The sequence below is a fragment of the Leptinotarsa decemlineata genome, unplaced genomic scaffold (genome assembly GCF_025532065.1).
Source record: "Leptinotarsa decemlineata unplaced genomic scaffold, Ldec_3_MD MMD2_tig00000133_RagTag_RagTag, whole genome shotgun sequence".
NCBI lineage: Eukaryota > Metazoa > Arthropoda > Insecta > Coleoptera > Chrysomelidae > Leptinotarsa > Leptinotarsa decemlineata.
The window spans coordinates 8,893,329-8,910,664 of NW_027412542.1; the positions used below are offsets into that span (position 1 = coordinate 8,893,329).

At 33.4% G+C, this 17,336-nt stretch overlaps 1 protein-coding gene across 1 annotated transcript; it reads right to left on the reverse strand.

The window, feature by feature from the left end:
• Nucleotides 1-913: 913 nt before the first annotated feature.
• Nucleotides 914-17,110, reverse strand: LOC111504342 (protein takeout). The gene is made up of 5 exons (XM_023158872.2): nt 16,952-17,110; nt 13,726-13,966; nt 9,999-10,132; nt 6,758-6,907; nt 914-1,203 (listed from the first exon to the last, which is right to left on the reverse strand). The coding sequence occupies exons 1-5, from the start codon at nt 17,019-17,021 to the stop codon at nt 1,043-1,045; spliced, it is 756 nt and encodes a 251-aa protein (XP_023014640.2). The 5' UTR covers nt 17,022-17,110; the 3' UTR covers nt 914-1,042.
• Nucleotides 17,111-17,336: the final 226 nt, after the last annotated feature.

The following is a 17,336-nucleotide window of genomic DNA, read 5'->3' on the forward strand; positions in this document are numbered from 1 at the left end:
TTTTTATTTGGAGAACTGTGTTTAGATGAAATAAACTTCCTGAGAACGTTTTTACAAATGGATTCAATCTCCAGCGATTCAAATCCAATTAGAATCGCTACTATCGCACAGGCACCGCTTTTAGACCGCCTCAAAGATTCTCCTGTAGTGCTTGTATTTAATCCTTGAAAAAAGTTCACATTTCTTCATAGTTTTCTAAACACCTCTTCATTTATGAATAAGTCTAAAACACAGTAGGTATCTACGATTTCGAGTAATTCAAAAACCAAATGATAACCACCGTGAATCCTTGATTTTTCGATTTTTTGATAGATTTCCATCCTTCTGAAAATACTCTGTTGTTGCTCATTTTTGTGAATTGTGACATACCTACTACTCCTATAATCCTTTCAGTATAAAAACTAACTCACAGTGACAAATTTATTCCTCCAGTTTTATAAAAAAATATATATAAATCACTGGATGAGTCAGTAATCAGTCATTATTATTCCCTTCAAAACTTTTTACTAAAATTTCTCATACATATGTCATCAATTTATTTCCCAAGAAAGATGCTGAAACCTAACCAAACTTAACCTAACCTCAGAACTATTGAAATTAGAACAGGAAACAAAACTGTTTCATCTCTACCAAAAACTTTTCAGCAATGAGATTGTTCTTTTGATTTCCAGTTTCCCCTGCAAGTAATTTTCGTCATATTAGCGAGACCATTCCAAACTCTTCTTCGTGAATTTCACCTAATAGTGGTTCTGATACATAAGAATGATTTTAACAAAAATAGTTATATATTTGTTGGGTACAGGTTAGCCTTTCCTAATCCTCATCAGTTTTCTAAAAGAACGTGTTATTGACGAGTACGAATTATAATTTTTTTGTTGATTCCAGTGGTTAATAAATTAGTTGACAGACCAACGCCAATAGAAACCTAAATTTATTACAAATATTCATCAGTTGATTCAGTCAGTATAATAAGTCCTAAAACATATTTGTAATCTGTAACCTAAAAAAAAATTACGGAGTTTTTTAATTATATGAAAATATTTCAAGGTATTGGGGGGTAGAGTTTTGCGAAAGGTATTTGACTCTCAAATCCTTTGAATAATAGGTCTTCTAGAATGTTTGTCAACACCTTCTCCAGAACCGGTCGCAAGTCTTCAAACAATTCGTCGACGTTGTCGTTTATCACTTTGTTGGTTATTTGATCTGAAACAATTATTTTAATGATAATAACATCCAAATATATTATTATATATTGTTATTTTTTTAATTGAGTATAATACTTTTTTTGTAATGTAATTCGTAACAGTAACATATGTTGGACACTGTAAAACCTAGATTATTAGACCTGTTGAATAATTTTTCGTATTCAATCATCCTAAAGGTTAATATAAAAGTATAAGTTTTCACGGAGAAATTCGGAATAGTCAGCCGTGGTCGGATGGAAATTATAGTACCAACCGTTTCGTCTGTTGAAGCGGCAGCCATCATCAGTGGTATCTACATAGACTGCTGAAAAGAAGGTTCTGTCTCGAAGTCCCGGCTCACCAGTCAGATATTGTTGAGACTACGAAATATAACATTCGTCCTCGCAGTCAACGCACATACCACTGAAGATGTATGCCGCAGTAGTAGTCGAAACATTTGGTTCTACAACTTGTATTCGACGAGGGTCTACCAAGCCGAATCATTTTGTTGTATCTAACCCGATAGGTTATCCTCATAATTTTGAATGGTACTAAGGATAATGAAATGTCATTCGTTAAAAGGATATATTGGAGATTTTTTTAAAAAATGAAAAATATTACTGAGGAATATTAGGCGACAAATTTCCAGCATGTTTCAATCCAGTGAGTGTGAAATATTTCACAATTTTTCTAGAGTAATTCCTCAAGGATTTACTGAAGATACGACTCATTCAAGTTAGAAAGGCGCCTATTGAATTATTTTTCATATAAAACTAGTTCTTCACATCAGCATCCATGTAAAAGACACATTTTTATATTAAAAAATTACTACTTTTTCAGTTTTTGATTACTGATTTCGATCTGTAACAAAGTACTTTTTGTAATTGATACTTGTCAAAATCATTATTGTGGAGAATTTGATATATTTTCAATTCATACAATGAAATACAATGGAGAGAACTTGCAATCGTACAGTAACCACTTACATTATAATATATACGAGTTCAAGTGAATCAAGTAGGGGTGAAGGTGATGGAATACGTCAATAAACATCGATAAATGTTAATACGAAAACAAGATTCAGGCAAAACAGTTGAACTCGTCACTTTAAGTCTTTCAAGGCTATCTACTTAATTATTTTTTCAACATTTCATTGAGAAGCTGCTCTCACTGTCTCCCCACAAATTGAATGAGTGAGCAATTTGAAATGATTTACTAGTAAACTTACTTTAAAATACGATATTCATGTGATAATAAACATCCTGCAAGTGATAAGGCAAAGAAGTGTAGTGAAAAACATGGTATTCCCTGATGATTTTCAAAAGACGATGATGATCAAATTGAAACAATAACAATAATCAATAATAGATAATGGAAGTGAAAATATTCTATTCATCAATCTGTGATCATTTATAGGGATGATTTTAGTTACTTAGTGACTCAATTTTCTCAATAATAGGGGCAGGGATTTTTCAATATAACAAGGAAAGGGTTTTTGATATCGAAAATAACATCGCAATCAATCTAATACAACAACACCAAAATATAAAAGAAAAGAATAGGAGTAATAACTGTAATAGACATTTTCTGAATCTTTTTTTTCAATGAAATTTAGGACTGAATGACTTTTGAAAAACATTCAGACAGATTGACTTCAAATCGTACCCTCATTAAATAATATGATTTGAATTATGGTGTTACGATTGATAATCAATAAAACAACTCATTATGAACTAATTATAATAATTATGTGAAAAAATTATTTACAAATACATATATCAGTTGGGATGTCCTGTGTTTAGAGTCTACTTCGAAAACAAAACAAAAACAAGATGTCAATATTTAATAATTTCTGAGAAATTTATCTGCAACGTAACGTAGCAAAAAAATCACTATTTTGAAAAAATCACACTCCTGTAGAATCTGGATATTTTCTTCATGACACTTTTCACTCTAGTGAAAATGTTTTTTACGAAACCAACCTAATTTCAGGGTTAGTATTCTTTGCTAGAAATCAGTAGTACCTCAATAACAAACTCAACAGTTGAATTTTTTAAATAATTATTGCTGATAATCCAAAAATCATTGGTGCTGTATCACCGAAATAAAATCAAAATGACACAGTTCATCCAAGATTTACCATTTGAAAATGAAATTATCATATAAGATGTGGAAAACTTCAAAAAATACGGAAAAAATCAAATACATCAGTGAATATTCTTTGAAAATATGTATAGATCATGAACTGGAAGGAGGAGTCCATCAGAAAAATGAACGTCTTCTGAAGTTATCCAAAGAGATGTTGATAAGGGGTTGAAAACTAGTATTCACACATTATGTAGCGTTCCTGTTGCCATACATTATGGGATTAAAAAGTGGCCGTCCTGGACTTCCGAAGGGCTCTAGGATATTTCCAAATTTTGTCAATTTCGAAAAACATCGAAACATATTCAAAAACCAAAGCTAGTTTTAAGATCAAGGCCCCGTAAGTATACCAAATAGAGGTTCCTTCCTGTTTATTATTTTCATGTCACCGTGACAATTGGTAACAAGCAAAAATAATATTATTCAATTCGAGGGTTTGTATATACCTGGAGGAGTTAGGTCTAATGAGCTTGTAGGCCAATGTAAAAAAACAAAACTCTAAGTAATGCATATTTAGTATTTCATTTCATTGCGAGAAAAAGTAACCTGATGTTATGCAGAATGTGTAAACGACGAAGAAACAGAGAGAATACATCTGATACGGAACACTGAAATTTTTTATGTTTTTTTTACAATCGAATTTTTCGATTATATGTGTCACGAGTGTACATATTTCCAAATCTGCGTAGACTTCATTTGTCCAATTTCAAGAAAGGATCCAACATCCTGAGGGTTAGGTTATGTATGCGTATGGGTTATGCATGAAAACAGTATTTAGTGATGGTGAATATATTCAACTCCTTGCTCATCTTGTTCTGTTATAGAGTTGAAAAAAATGTTCATTTGAATTGACTTGAAAAATAGCTACCAACAATAACGTTGATTGAAAGAGTCCAAAAAAATGTTTTATGAGTAGTACCTATTAAAGACATGCCTGTTATCCATGCGAGTGTTTCGACTGATAACAAGTATCAAAAATTTAAATTGACCACTTGATAGGACGTTTTACTTAAATATTACATTCTGGCCAGTCATTTCAAAATCGCATCAAGTCAATCAGTGATCGATAATTATTGAAATAGAGTTGTTGTTGCATAATTAATTTGTTTTCAATAAAACTGACAAAAAGTCATAAAATTATCCCAATTATAAAACTGTTGCTTGATTTTAATTACGACCTGAAATTATCGTCATTAGAAGATATATGCTAAGTGGTATCCTTTGATCAGTTCCATATGTTTTCAAATAATTATTTTTGCTCTAGACTCATTGATTTCAGAATCAGTTATCAATAATAATAATATCAGTTTTTATTGAAATATGAATGAATTACAATAACGAAGGTTCTTTCAATAAAAATGATTGTGGCATTGCTCACATCCAACAAAATGTCACTTGTAAATATGATACACAAACAGAAAATTGTTCATGAGTTTAAAAAATGTAAGAAATTATCATTCAATACACCTGACGACATATTTTTGAAAAAACAATATGATTCACAGAAATAAGCTGAGCATGACATATTCAAAAAACACTGTATTGACACGCACATACAATAGTTTTTTTTACTAACTAGATTCTACACATTCAATGCTTTATACATCTATTTTACAATTTGAACAACCTAAATTTCAAATACCTGAGTTTCACCCAGCCAATTATTGTTTTATGTGTACCTGAGTTTGTAATGAATGAAATGACCTGAGCTCATGTATCAGTTTCCACATTTGAAAAAATATTCAGTAACAGGGAGTTATTTATATATATCTAGTCATTCAGTGAATTACCCGAATTCTTAAATCCATGTATTTCTAAGCATTCTAGCAAATTAGGCTTCAAACTTTTCTCTTCTAAGTGTATCACATTATTCATGGTTGAACTCATGCCCTTTTATGAAAGGTGGTTTGCAAATGTGGAATTGGTCTTTCTATTCTATGGTCTTTAATTCTTTGGGGAAAGTTTTTCCTGTTTGGCCAATATAAAATTTTGGGTTAGAGCAACACGTCAGCTCATGTACTCCTGATCTAGCTGACATCAAAATGAATTCACTAGGACTATTATCCGTTATGTAAGCTACGTCTACGCATTCTTTTTTTTAACGGTTGATATTATTGATAGATTCACCAAAATATGACAATGTGATATAACGGACATTATTGTATTTTGAATTTGAGAACACCTGGTCCAGGTAATTTATTGAATTATCTTCAAAAAACTACAAAAACAAGCCTTGGATCAGGTCTACCCAAATTCAAAATACAATAACGTCCGCTATAGGATATTGTCATATTTTGATGAACCCTCCGATAATATCGCCCGTTTTTTTGAAAAAAAAAGGCGTAAACGTAGCTTACAGAACGAAAAATAGTCTAAAAATTAATTAAAAACAATGAAGACGAAACTTTGGTGTCGGATAGTTCAAGATTATATAAGCTGACTTGTGGCTCTTGTCCAAAACTTCATATTGTCCAAACAGGGAGAACATTTTCCCAAAGAATTGAAGAGAATAAAAGTAGTTTTGTAAATAGAAAGACCAATTCCACATTTGCAAACCACCTTTCAGCAAAAGGACATGAGTTCAATCATGAATACAACGTGTTACATTCAGAAAAGAAAAGTTTGAAACTCAATCTTCTAGAATATTTATAAATAAATAGATTTAAGAATTCGGGCAATTTACTGAATGACCGAATAAAATCAAATAACTCCCCGTTACTGAATATTTCTTCAAGAGTGAAAACTGGTACATGAGCTCAGGTCATTTCATCAATAAAAAAACTTCAGGTACACATAAAACAATAATTGGCTGGGTGAAACTGAGGTACTTCAAATTGAGGTTGTTCAAATTGTAAAATAAATGTATAAAGCATTGAATATACAGAATTTAGTTAGTGAAGTCACTCCCGAAGAAGCCATTGTATGGCAAAACACGTGTCGCAATTTTGTGAAACTATTTAGACAATGAAGTGTTTTTTGAATATGTTATGAATTTTCATGAAGTATCAGTCAATCTCATCATATATTTGAGTATGAGAGATTGGCAAAGAACCAGTATTGACATGATTCCAATGAAAATAAATTAAAATGTGCTTGCCCAAAATCGAACAAGAAACAGGTTATGTAATCTCCGACAAACTAACAATTCATCATGAATTCAATTTTTAAGTATAACACTGATTTAGTGTGAAATTAGATGTACCCGTCCTTTATATCCAAAACAGAAATTTACTCGTATTGAAACTGTAACTAAACAATTACAGATTGGCAAGAATTGACAACTCTCTGTTTTTTCCCCTTGCATGGTTAATTGATAAATATGTTGCTGAGTGAATTTTTCCCAGATTCTCAAGTGTTCTAATAAAATTAGAGTATCTACCATTAAATGAAAATATTGTCTGTAACATTCATTATTTTATGATACTCACTCAGTTCTTGATTTCCATCAAAAAGACCTTCCAGTTTGGCCTTTGGTCCACCTACATGAATTGAAGTGTTAGTAAATACAGGCAAAATGTATGTAGCTCCTTTCCTCATTTTTTCTTCAACCTTCTGGTATACTGTTGCATTAACGCTATCTGAAAATTGAAAATTCAGATTTATTACGTGATGATTGTATCTTTATTTGTTCTCTTGAATAAGTATATCGGCATAAATTAGCTGAACTACCTAATAACTCAGAGTTAATATATGTCAAGTACGATTAAGAAGGCGAAAACATCTCCCCTTACGAAATCCCTAGGTACCTATTGAACCAATGAATCAAGAATCAATGCACGAATATCCATCATACAAGGGTGGTTCCAGTAGTACCCGGCCCTACGAAGTACACTAAAATTTTCGAAAACAATCATTAATTTCCCAACATAATTTCCTTGCAGCGACGTTCAATACGTTTGATATCGTTATCATAATAAGAATTGTCTTGCTCCTCAACATAGCCATTAACTGCCGAATTCACTTCTTCATCGTTGGAAAATCTTTGACCACTGAGCCTTTTTTTTCATGTTTAGGAAAAGAAAATAATCCGAGGGTGCTAAATCTGGTGAATAGGGTGCATAAGGTAGCAATTCAAACTTTAATTCGTTGATTTTGGTCATTGCAATAATTGATTTGTGAGCTGGTGCATTGTGTTGATGAAATAACACTTTTTTCTTAGCCAACTGCTGCTGTTTCTGCTTGATTTCTTCACTCAAACTTTGCAATAAGTTCGCATAATACTCGCCTTTGATAGTTTCACCTTTTTTGAGATAGCCAATGAAAATTATACCACGCTCATCCCAAAATACCGATGCCATTAGGGTGGAATGAAACGGTATTGGCCTTCGAAGAAGGTAAACTTTCACGGCCGGAGATAACTGCATGGAGGCTATTTTTAGAGTTTTCTGCCCGTGCTCTGCAGGTTTTTATGTCTGATGTTTAGAAATAGTAGTAGTATTTCTTTATTCCTCCAGGTTTATACAAATAAACATAGAAATGTGTCAGATGCGTCATAAAAATACGCATTACAAAGGTTCTTAGGTTAAAGTACTCCTTAATAGAATAAAATGGATTTCTGAGTAAAAACAATTTTGCCTCATTTTTTAATGAATTCAGACTTGTGAGGTTTCTAATGTCGATAGGAAGATTTTTATATAATTTTATTGACATAATGTAAGGACCTCTTGAAACAATAGAGGAGTGATGAAGTGGAACCGAGATCATCTGATTTTCGCAAAAATTATATCCTGTACTCGACTCAAGTCTTTTCTGCTTGTAAAGTTTTCATCGTGTGACTTCACATAAGATACACAGTTGAGTATATATAACGAGATGACTGTTAGAATGTTGAGATTTGAGAATAAATCCTTACATGAGTCTCTGGAACCCTTGAAAGTCATAACTCTTAGAATTTTTTTGGAGAACTCATTGATTCTGGTTGAATTTCCATAACAAATGTTGCAATAATTGAGGGTGGAGTGAACATATGCATAGTAGTAATTGAGTAGGATATTCAGAGAAACAGTTTTTCCATAGAACATAACAGTGTCTAGATAGCTTGTTAGTTATATAGTCTACTCTACGTGATGCCCCCAAGTGGGGTGTGAGTCGATTTGTATCCCAAGAAATTTATTGACTTCATTTTGTTCTATTGAAATATGATCGTATCTTACTAGAACATTATAATGGAAATTTTTTGGAGTGAATACATTGTTATTCGTTTTAGTGCTACTTAAAACAAGACCATTTCTGTAGCAGTAAGATTTCATATTATTAACCGAATTTTTGGATTTTTCTTGCGAGTACAATGATATCATCAGAGTGCACACCAAAAGAGGTGTCGTCAGCAAAATGTGCAGTGAAATTATTTTTGTTTATAGTGCAGAGATCATTGACGAATAGAATAAATAATGTTGGTACCAGAACACATCCCTGGGAGACACCGGTGATGACAACAAGAGGATCAGAATAGTGCACATCTAGATTTACACACAATTCAACACGTTGTGTTCTGCTTTGGAGATATGTTTTCATCCAACTATGTGCGGAGCCTCGCACACAATTGTTTCGTCTACTGTTGCGGTAGACATTTCCAAAGGCGATATGGTATAGGACGCAATATCAGATATGGTGCTCTGGTTCTTGCTCCTGCTATATCCAAGCCATTAACTACTATTTCCGTACTGGGTGCTCCATTTATATCGTTCTTGATTGCATTACGTGTTCGTGTTCGAACAGGTAGCCAGCGTTTATTAATATTCATTTTCTTTCATTTTCTATTGAAATTATCCCTATGCTTTTGAATCTCTATTGTCTCTCTAGATATTCTTGGGTAGTAATTTTGTAATGTCTAGTATTACTGTGTCTTCGAATGAGATAAGGTACCTTCTTTGTTTGGTCCAAGACGACAGTTTCTCTTGTGTTCGGAGAGACGGGTCCCTATACTTCGTTTCGTGGTTCCGATGTAGACCGACCCGCATTATATTTACTTACACAAAAGTACAGGGGTGTACAAAATAATCCCTGTCGAGTACCTACACCTACAAGTTTTATGATTTGAAATTAATTTATCATTTCGTATATCACTGTAAACACTATAAAACTCTCAGGTCGTTTTTTCCGACAGATGATGCAGTTAAATGACAATCAGATGTGTTTACTTGCAAGTTTAACAATATACAAATAATACCCCCTCAAAAATAGTATTTGCAAAAAATAATTAGATAACTAATCAAAATTAAGCAACCTGCAGTTACTTTCAACAAATTATTTTCCTACTCTCCATATAAATAGTCGATTGAAGTCTGTCTGTACTGTTGGAATCTGCTTTTCCGTTAACCAGCTGTCACCCCCTATGAACGACAACCCTCAGAAATTGAAACTTGAGCGAACTAGTGACTAACGAGGTATTACCTATCAACGTGTGATTCGTAACACAGGTTGGACGATAGAAAGTAAAAATCGATCGTCCGGCCTTGCGGTTCGATATATAATATATGTATATATTGTATAACGTATGAAGAGGAAGTTTCTCTACACTGAACTCCTGGTCTTGCTCTTTCAAAAATTCATAAAGAAATCATTGTCGATGGGAAGAAGCTTAAAAGCCGATTCGAAAAGGACAAATAGAGAGATTTAGATTTTGTTATACAGCCTTTCAACGTTTTTTAAATTGCTATATAAACTTACCAACGGATGCATTGAATTTTCCGGAACCAACAATTGGAGCAAGGAGAATTTTGCCGGTCACTGTATAGTCTCCCTCCAAATGCAGCTCTTTCAACGTGGCATCGCAGAAGAATTGGAGATTAGGCACGTCGAAACTGAAAAAGTACTTGATGGAAATACATAAAGTTTTGTATCGGACACTATTTTTCCGATCAATGAAGTCTTTAATCAACTAATGGATCGCTGCTAGTAATAACACAATTGTAACACTTATAAACTTCAAAATATTCTAACTCTTATAAGTTATTCACAGCTAACCACCGCCAAATGAAAATATATAGATTCACTAGTACTACGTTGCTGTATCGGTGCTGTTCCGATGTTTTGACAGAATCAGCGTTATAGAACAGGGCTTTCAAAAAATTATTCCACAGCGCCATCTAGTGGCGAGTTACAGAAAAATTGATAGCCTAAAAACCTTTTCTATGAAAAATTACTTGTAGTTGTCAAGTTTCATCACGATCGGTTGAGCGATGTAGAAGTTTATCAGTTACCAACCAACCAACCAACCAACAAACATCCATTTTTATATATTAGATTCTCACTCCAGTCTGAGTATAGTTATCGTTGAAAAATGAATGCTTTCAGGAGTCATATCATGTCTGGACAAATTTTCTGTAACTTTCTTACAATGTGTTTAGCACATTGTGAGAATATCACTGTATGCCTGTATGTGGATGACCCCCGTGTATATGTTTTTTACACTCTATACTCGAAACTCTAATGACTTTCTAATCGTGGCGAGAGCAAAGTTAGTGCGACTATACAGGCTGATTCACGGTGGATGGCACATTAGACCTTTCTGGTGAACCAGACTACGGATCACTTTGAAAATTCAATGTAGGGCATATTCGGACATTCTCTAGCCATCTAAAATATTTTCGACAATGCGGTGTTGCCGCTTCTATTAGAAAGCAGTGGCAACTTTGATTTTTCAAATGGAACACTCTGTATATAATATTACTTTTGGAATCTCCAACAATTGCCCGACAACTTTTCCCAATATTTCCCTATACCTATCTGTTACCGTTTTCGAAATAAAAATTAATTTCAATTTTTTTCTTCGAAAATCATGACTTCTAAAAATGCCGATATCTTTTAGTTAAGAAGTACTATGATATCGAAAGTTGGTTTGGAGTTAGGTGATACTTGGACACTTCCCACACGTCAGCCTAATCTCCGTTACTTCAATACAGGGTGGTAAAAAAATACAGTTTTTTCGTTTGCTTGAAAAAGTTGCTGAAATTTGATTATTATAAATGGAACACCCTGTATATTATTGAAAATTCGGAAAGCTGCTGAAATTTTCTTTCTTTCTATGTATATCATACCTATACCTAAATAGTCAAGTTTCGGACTTATGAACATTTATTTGTGAAAATGTCCCTTCAGAATGGTATTTCCATTCGGTATTTGGTAAGCAGGCCATGATTACTATTTGACAGTAGCGTTGTAACATTCTCCTAATAATATCGACATTTTCGTCACTTCAGAAGTTGAAAATACCTTCAAAACGATGGAACAAAACTATTCAAACGAAGTTCTTATGAATTTGTTTATTATTTTTGGACAGTGTGACAAAATTATCAGCAGAACATGTAGAAAGTTCAATGAAATGTATTCGAATCTACCGCCAATGAACCTCAAGAAATTTATACGAACTCAGAACAATTTCAATGCATTTGGATCAACTTTAAAAGCACCAAGAAACTTGCCTCGACCCGTAACTTTCGAAGACAACCAGATTAATGTCTTAGCATATTTTCACGCATTTCCCGAGTCATCGATAAGAAATGCTGAAGAAGATTTGGGTATAAAATATTCATCGGTTCAAAGAATCTTGCGAAGACATAAAATGCATGATTATAAATTCACCAAAATTCAAGCAATGAAGCCTCAAGATCCTCAACAGAGAGTAGAATTTTGTGAAATGTTGTTGACACGCATTCAAGAAGATCCACTTTTTTTAAATAAAATTATTTGGACTGATGAATCGAAATTTTCGAGAGAAGAGATTTTCAATAGAAAAAAATCGTCATTATTGGTCCAGTGAAAATCCTCATGTCACAAAAGAAGCCGGATTTCAAGAAAAATTTAGTTTTAATGTCTTCTGCATGTTGATGGACAACAAATTGAGGTACGTGATATACGAGGAGTCATTAACATCCAGAAGCTACCTGAATATTTTGGAGAATACTGTAGACAGTACATTGTCTCTTGTGCAATGTGCAGTAGACTGCACATTGCACAAGAGAAGTGAGCGCAGAACTGGATAGACTATTTGACGATCGGTGGATGAGGCGCTTGGGACCATGGAATTGGCCAGCGAGATCACCTGATCTTAATCCATTAGATTTTTATTTGTGGGGAATGTTTAAAGAAAAAGTTTACAAAATACCCGTGCGTTCGAGAGATGAATTGTTAGAAAGGATTGCCCAAACATTTGAAGATTTGGATCCCAATGAAATCAGATCTGTCACCACGAAAGCAGTCAACACCCGCATTTTAAAGTGCTTGGAAGTGAACGGCCAGCGATTCGAACATATTTTGAAATATTCCACATGATTGTTTTACTTTTTTATAATTATTCATATCAATATTTCCAATTTCAAGTTTCTTGGTGCTTTTTTAAAGTTTATCCAAACATACTGAAATTGTTCTGAATTCGTATAAATTTCTTGAGGTTCATTGGCGGTAGATTCGAATACATTTCATTGAACTTTCTACATGTTCTGCTGATAATTTTGTCACACTGTCCAAAAATAATAAACAAATTCATAAGAACTTCGTTTGAATAGTTTTGTTCCATCGTTTTGAAGGTATTTGCAACTTCTGAAGTGACGAAAATGTCGATATTATTAGGAGAATGTCACAACGCTACTGTCAAATAGTAATCATGGCCTGCTTACCAAATACCGAATGGAAATACCATTTTGAAGGGACATTTTCACAAATAAATGTTCATAAGTCCGAAACTTGACTAGTTAGGTATAGGTATGATATACATAGAAAGAAAGCAAATTCCAGCAGCTTTCCGAATTTTCAATAATATACAGGGTGTTCCATTTAAAATAATCAAATTGCAGCAACTTTTTCAAGCAAACGAAAAAACTGTATTTTTTTACCACCCTGTATTGAAGTAACGGAGATTAGGCTGACGTGTGGGAAGTGTCCAAGTATCACCTAACTCCAAACCAAATTTCGATATCATAGTACTTCTTAACTAAAAGATATCGGCATTTTTAGAAGTCATGATTTTCGAAGAAAAAAATTGAAATTAATTTTTATTTCGAAAACGGTAACAGATTACCTATCTGTTACCGAGAAAAGTTGTCGGGCAATTGTTGGAGATTCCAAAAATAATATTATATACAGAGTGTTTCATTTGAAAAATCAAAATTGCCACTGCTTTCTAATAGAAGCGGCAACACCGCATTGTCGAAAATATTTTAGTTGGCTAGAGAATGTCCGAATATGTCCTCCATTAAATTTTCAAAGTGATCCGTTGTCTGGTTCACCAGAAACGTCTAATGTGCCATCCACCGTGAATCAGCCTGTATAAGCGAACATGAATCTTCCTCTCGAATCAGTTTGTTCATTGGTGAAAACTGTATGAAAATCCGTTCTATAGTTTTCGAATTTTTTGCGTTCAGACAGATTGACAGACGAACAGAATTATGATACTTACTCAAATCTAGTGAAGGTATAATCAGTCATACCATGGATCAAAACATTAGTCAAGTTAGCCTTGAAATTCAAAGCAGAGGTTCCCTGTTCAAGTGTTATTTGCGGAATGAGGAAAGGATCCAATGGTGGTATGTTCAGCTCTGGGACTCCTGTGGCCATATACGGCTTGACCTGTTCTGTTGCTTTGATGAGACATTGGTTCAAATTTGGATCGAGTCTATGACAATTTGGGAAATGTTTGGCTGAAAAATTTAAAATCACAGTATGTAAACAAGTAGATGACCTCAATATTTATGTAACTTGAAATTCAAGGAAACGGTTAGATATTGCACTAGGAAGACACGAATTATTCGAGCACTTCAACTACAATAATCATTTTATCAAGGGTCATTATCCCAATGCATCAATTCAAATGTATGCATACATCCATGTTTTTTGAAATCCTGTCAAGCAAATGACTTGAGTGTAAAACAATTTGATGAAATTTCGATACCTTAGGTCGAAATGATTCTACTCGGAAGTATTGCCGTGTTTTATTCGTGTTAGTTTGATGTACGAACGATATAATAATGATAATAATTATTATTATCATCGATAAAATAAATGAAGGAAAATAAAAACTCCACAGACTATTATGAAAAATGAAATTCAGGAATTAACATTTTTGGTTTCGTGACCAAGAAAGTTTTATAATGTTGGCTCAAGATACACATCAAATATGTGTCCTATAGTTTTATTCATTTTAGGAATACGTAATGTATGTTGGCGATGTTTTGTGTGATATACCTATCTATTTCAACGTTATCATATTTCGATTTGAATTATTTCAGCAAAATCGATTGGCAATATAATTGAGCAATGTCAAAGAAATAGCTTGCTTGATATAGAAAGTCTAAGAGAAATATCTAAATTAAATCTAAAGCAAATGAACGTTCAAGCCAGTCTCGATATACCTACACAGTAGGTTTAATGGACTGACACCTATCAGAAAACAATTACTCCCCTGGCTAATACAACGAAGGGCGTTGGATTATATCCGACAGGCGTCAGTGCAGAAATCTTCACAGAAAATTTCCTGCATATGCAATTATTGCATATGCAGGAAATTTCTTATTAGTCAGTGGGCATAGCCCATTCTCTCATTTTCCAATTAATTTCTTCACTTGTACGTCCCATCTAAGAAAATCGATAAATATAACCAGATATTTGATATATTTTTGTCCCATCAGTTCTACATGTTCATCTTCAGAGGTTGCTGCCCAAGGTATTATAATGAGGCGGATTTGAAAAATAACCAGTGAACGGAATATAAAATGTTTTCAGGTATTTATGGTGAGTGATGTATTCCTAAAGAAATTCATAATATGTTTGAAATCATTTTCTACCATGTCTTCCAAAGGATTCCAGCTATTGTCTTCAGAGAATGCCGCGGTATATTCGGCAAAACATTGATATCTGTTATGATGGGGTATTAAAATAAGTCATTCACATAGATTCTGGTGAATAGCAATGGTCCAGCTATCGTCTCTTGTGGAACTTCAAATTGGAGTTCTTCATCTTCACTCCCTTCTTTTCCGACTATAACATGTTGTTTTCTATCGTTCAAAAAGAGAATCATAATATATCACCTAATACCTAATACCTTCCTTATATATTTCCTAAAGTGAGGAGTATCTTATAGTACCACCAGCAAGCAGTGTAGCATTACATTCAGACTCTATTTAATTTCAATAAGTCTTTGATGAAGAAATTGACCTGTCCGAAAAGCAAAATTTCATTTTCAACAATAATCATGGACTGCAAAAAACAATATACCACACCTCAGCTCATTACGATGCTTTGCTGAGAAAAAAACAGTGAGTGTTTCACTGTGATCCTTGGTGCACAAGAGATGCTGTTATTGATCATTTTTTGATACTCCAAATCACTATATTGATCTTCAAATAAATATATTAATAGATGATCTGTAAAGATTGGCTCATTTCATATTTGAATTCGAATTTCATTTCATGAAATTATAAAACAACAACAAAAATTAATTGGCGCTCCGGGACGACTTCATTGATTCCAGTGGCGCATTTGCTTTTTCAGCTGCAGGAAAACCTGGAAAAACCTGCAGCACCACATCCATATTGTTTCTTTAGGTGTTCGTGAAAATAAGAAAATCTGATTGTTGACTGTAAATATTGTTTTTATATCATGCCTCTACTTTGAAGGTAACTTAAAAATTAAAATTTGTCAAATAATCCGGTTTACATTGATGCCAAAGCTACCAATAATAAGTCCCACGTGATGAGGACTTCACTGATCACATTGTAGAACTTCCCCTACGAAGTCGCCATTTATGAGAAAACTAAAAAACCCTTCCATCAAAGATGAAAAAGGATCCCTATGAAGGATTGTTCCAAAACCAAATATCGGCACCGCTCTGTCTTTTGCAACTTTTACTGTTAACAAACAACTACATATCACGGCACAAATATGTTGCATTCATAATCTTATACGAAACAATGTTTGTCAGTGATGTTCAGCTGGATCATGAATGTTGAACGGTTGAACTTGGCTTTGAAAAAAACAATCCTGAGAAGGATTGCAATTACTGCATTTACAATATCTCAGAGTCTCCGAAAGAGGCTCTCCTAGTATTACTAATAAAGTATTACTGATAATAAGTATTATTACTCCATCCGATTGAAAGTAATTTCATCGTAATGATGATGATTTGAAATTGGCAAAAGGAAATTTTCCATTCCGAGACAATTGTTAGTATGAAAATGTCTATATCTGTAGCACTTTTGGCGTTTCTGTCAGTATTTTACATTAGAATGAGTAATATTCAACTTTTTCATTCATCACAGTCACTGAGAATAAAAATGTGGTCGTTACGTGACACAGTAGTGTCTAAGAAATATATTTCAATTCATTTTCAGCTGAATCGCCATTTTATTCAAGTATATTGAAGTAATTTTTTGTTCACTACGTTTTGGTCTCCGCAGAAAATAAACTGATATATTTAAATTCATAAATGCATATCTTTGTATATTCTCTCTGTTTTAATTTGATTGGCTTTCGGTCTCAAATATTACTCATATGAATTATTTATCATCTATTCAAGCATAAACGATTAAAGAAATAACAATTACTGACCAAACCAGAATTCGCATATTCGCTATTTTATTACATTTCAACTTCACTCAATGCTGCTAACATTATTAAAATATACTCACGTAAATCTTTGGCCTCGTATCTGGTAAATAAACAAATCAATGTGGTGATTGCATAGAAATACGCACCCATTATGGAACCGTTCTTAACACTGAGACTAGCGAACTGACTATGGAGGTAACTTCTGAAGCGCACTTATACCAACAATCACGGGGCTTTCAATGTTATTTCTGATGTCGATGGGATGCCGTCTCTGTTTCATTTTTAATTGCCCCCTGTTAATTAGCATATTTCACGTCGATTACTTTGATAACGATGTAGAATGTTGTATATTTTCCGGTTGGTTGGCCTGGCGATTTTATAACAAAAATGAAAGATTCTTCGAAAATAACGATGTTATAATGATCCAGCAGTTCTGTTCTTCATTAAATTTGCAACTAATATATA

Excerpts from the sequence above, each read along its gene's own strand:
- LOC111504342 (XM_023158872.2), bottom strand. The coding sequence starts at position 17,021 with ATGGGTGCGTATTTCTATGCAATCACCACATTGATTTGTTTATTTACC. Across the intron at positions 13,967-16,951 it reads ATACGAGGCCAAAGATTTAC|CCAAACATTTCCCAAATTGT; the intron begins GTGAGTATATTT and ends TAAATTTTTCAG. Across the intron at positions 10,133-13,725 it reads TATACCTTCACTAGATTTGA|TTTCGACGTGCCTAATCTCC; the intron begins GTAAGTATCATA and ends GTACTTTTTCAG.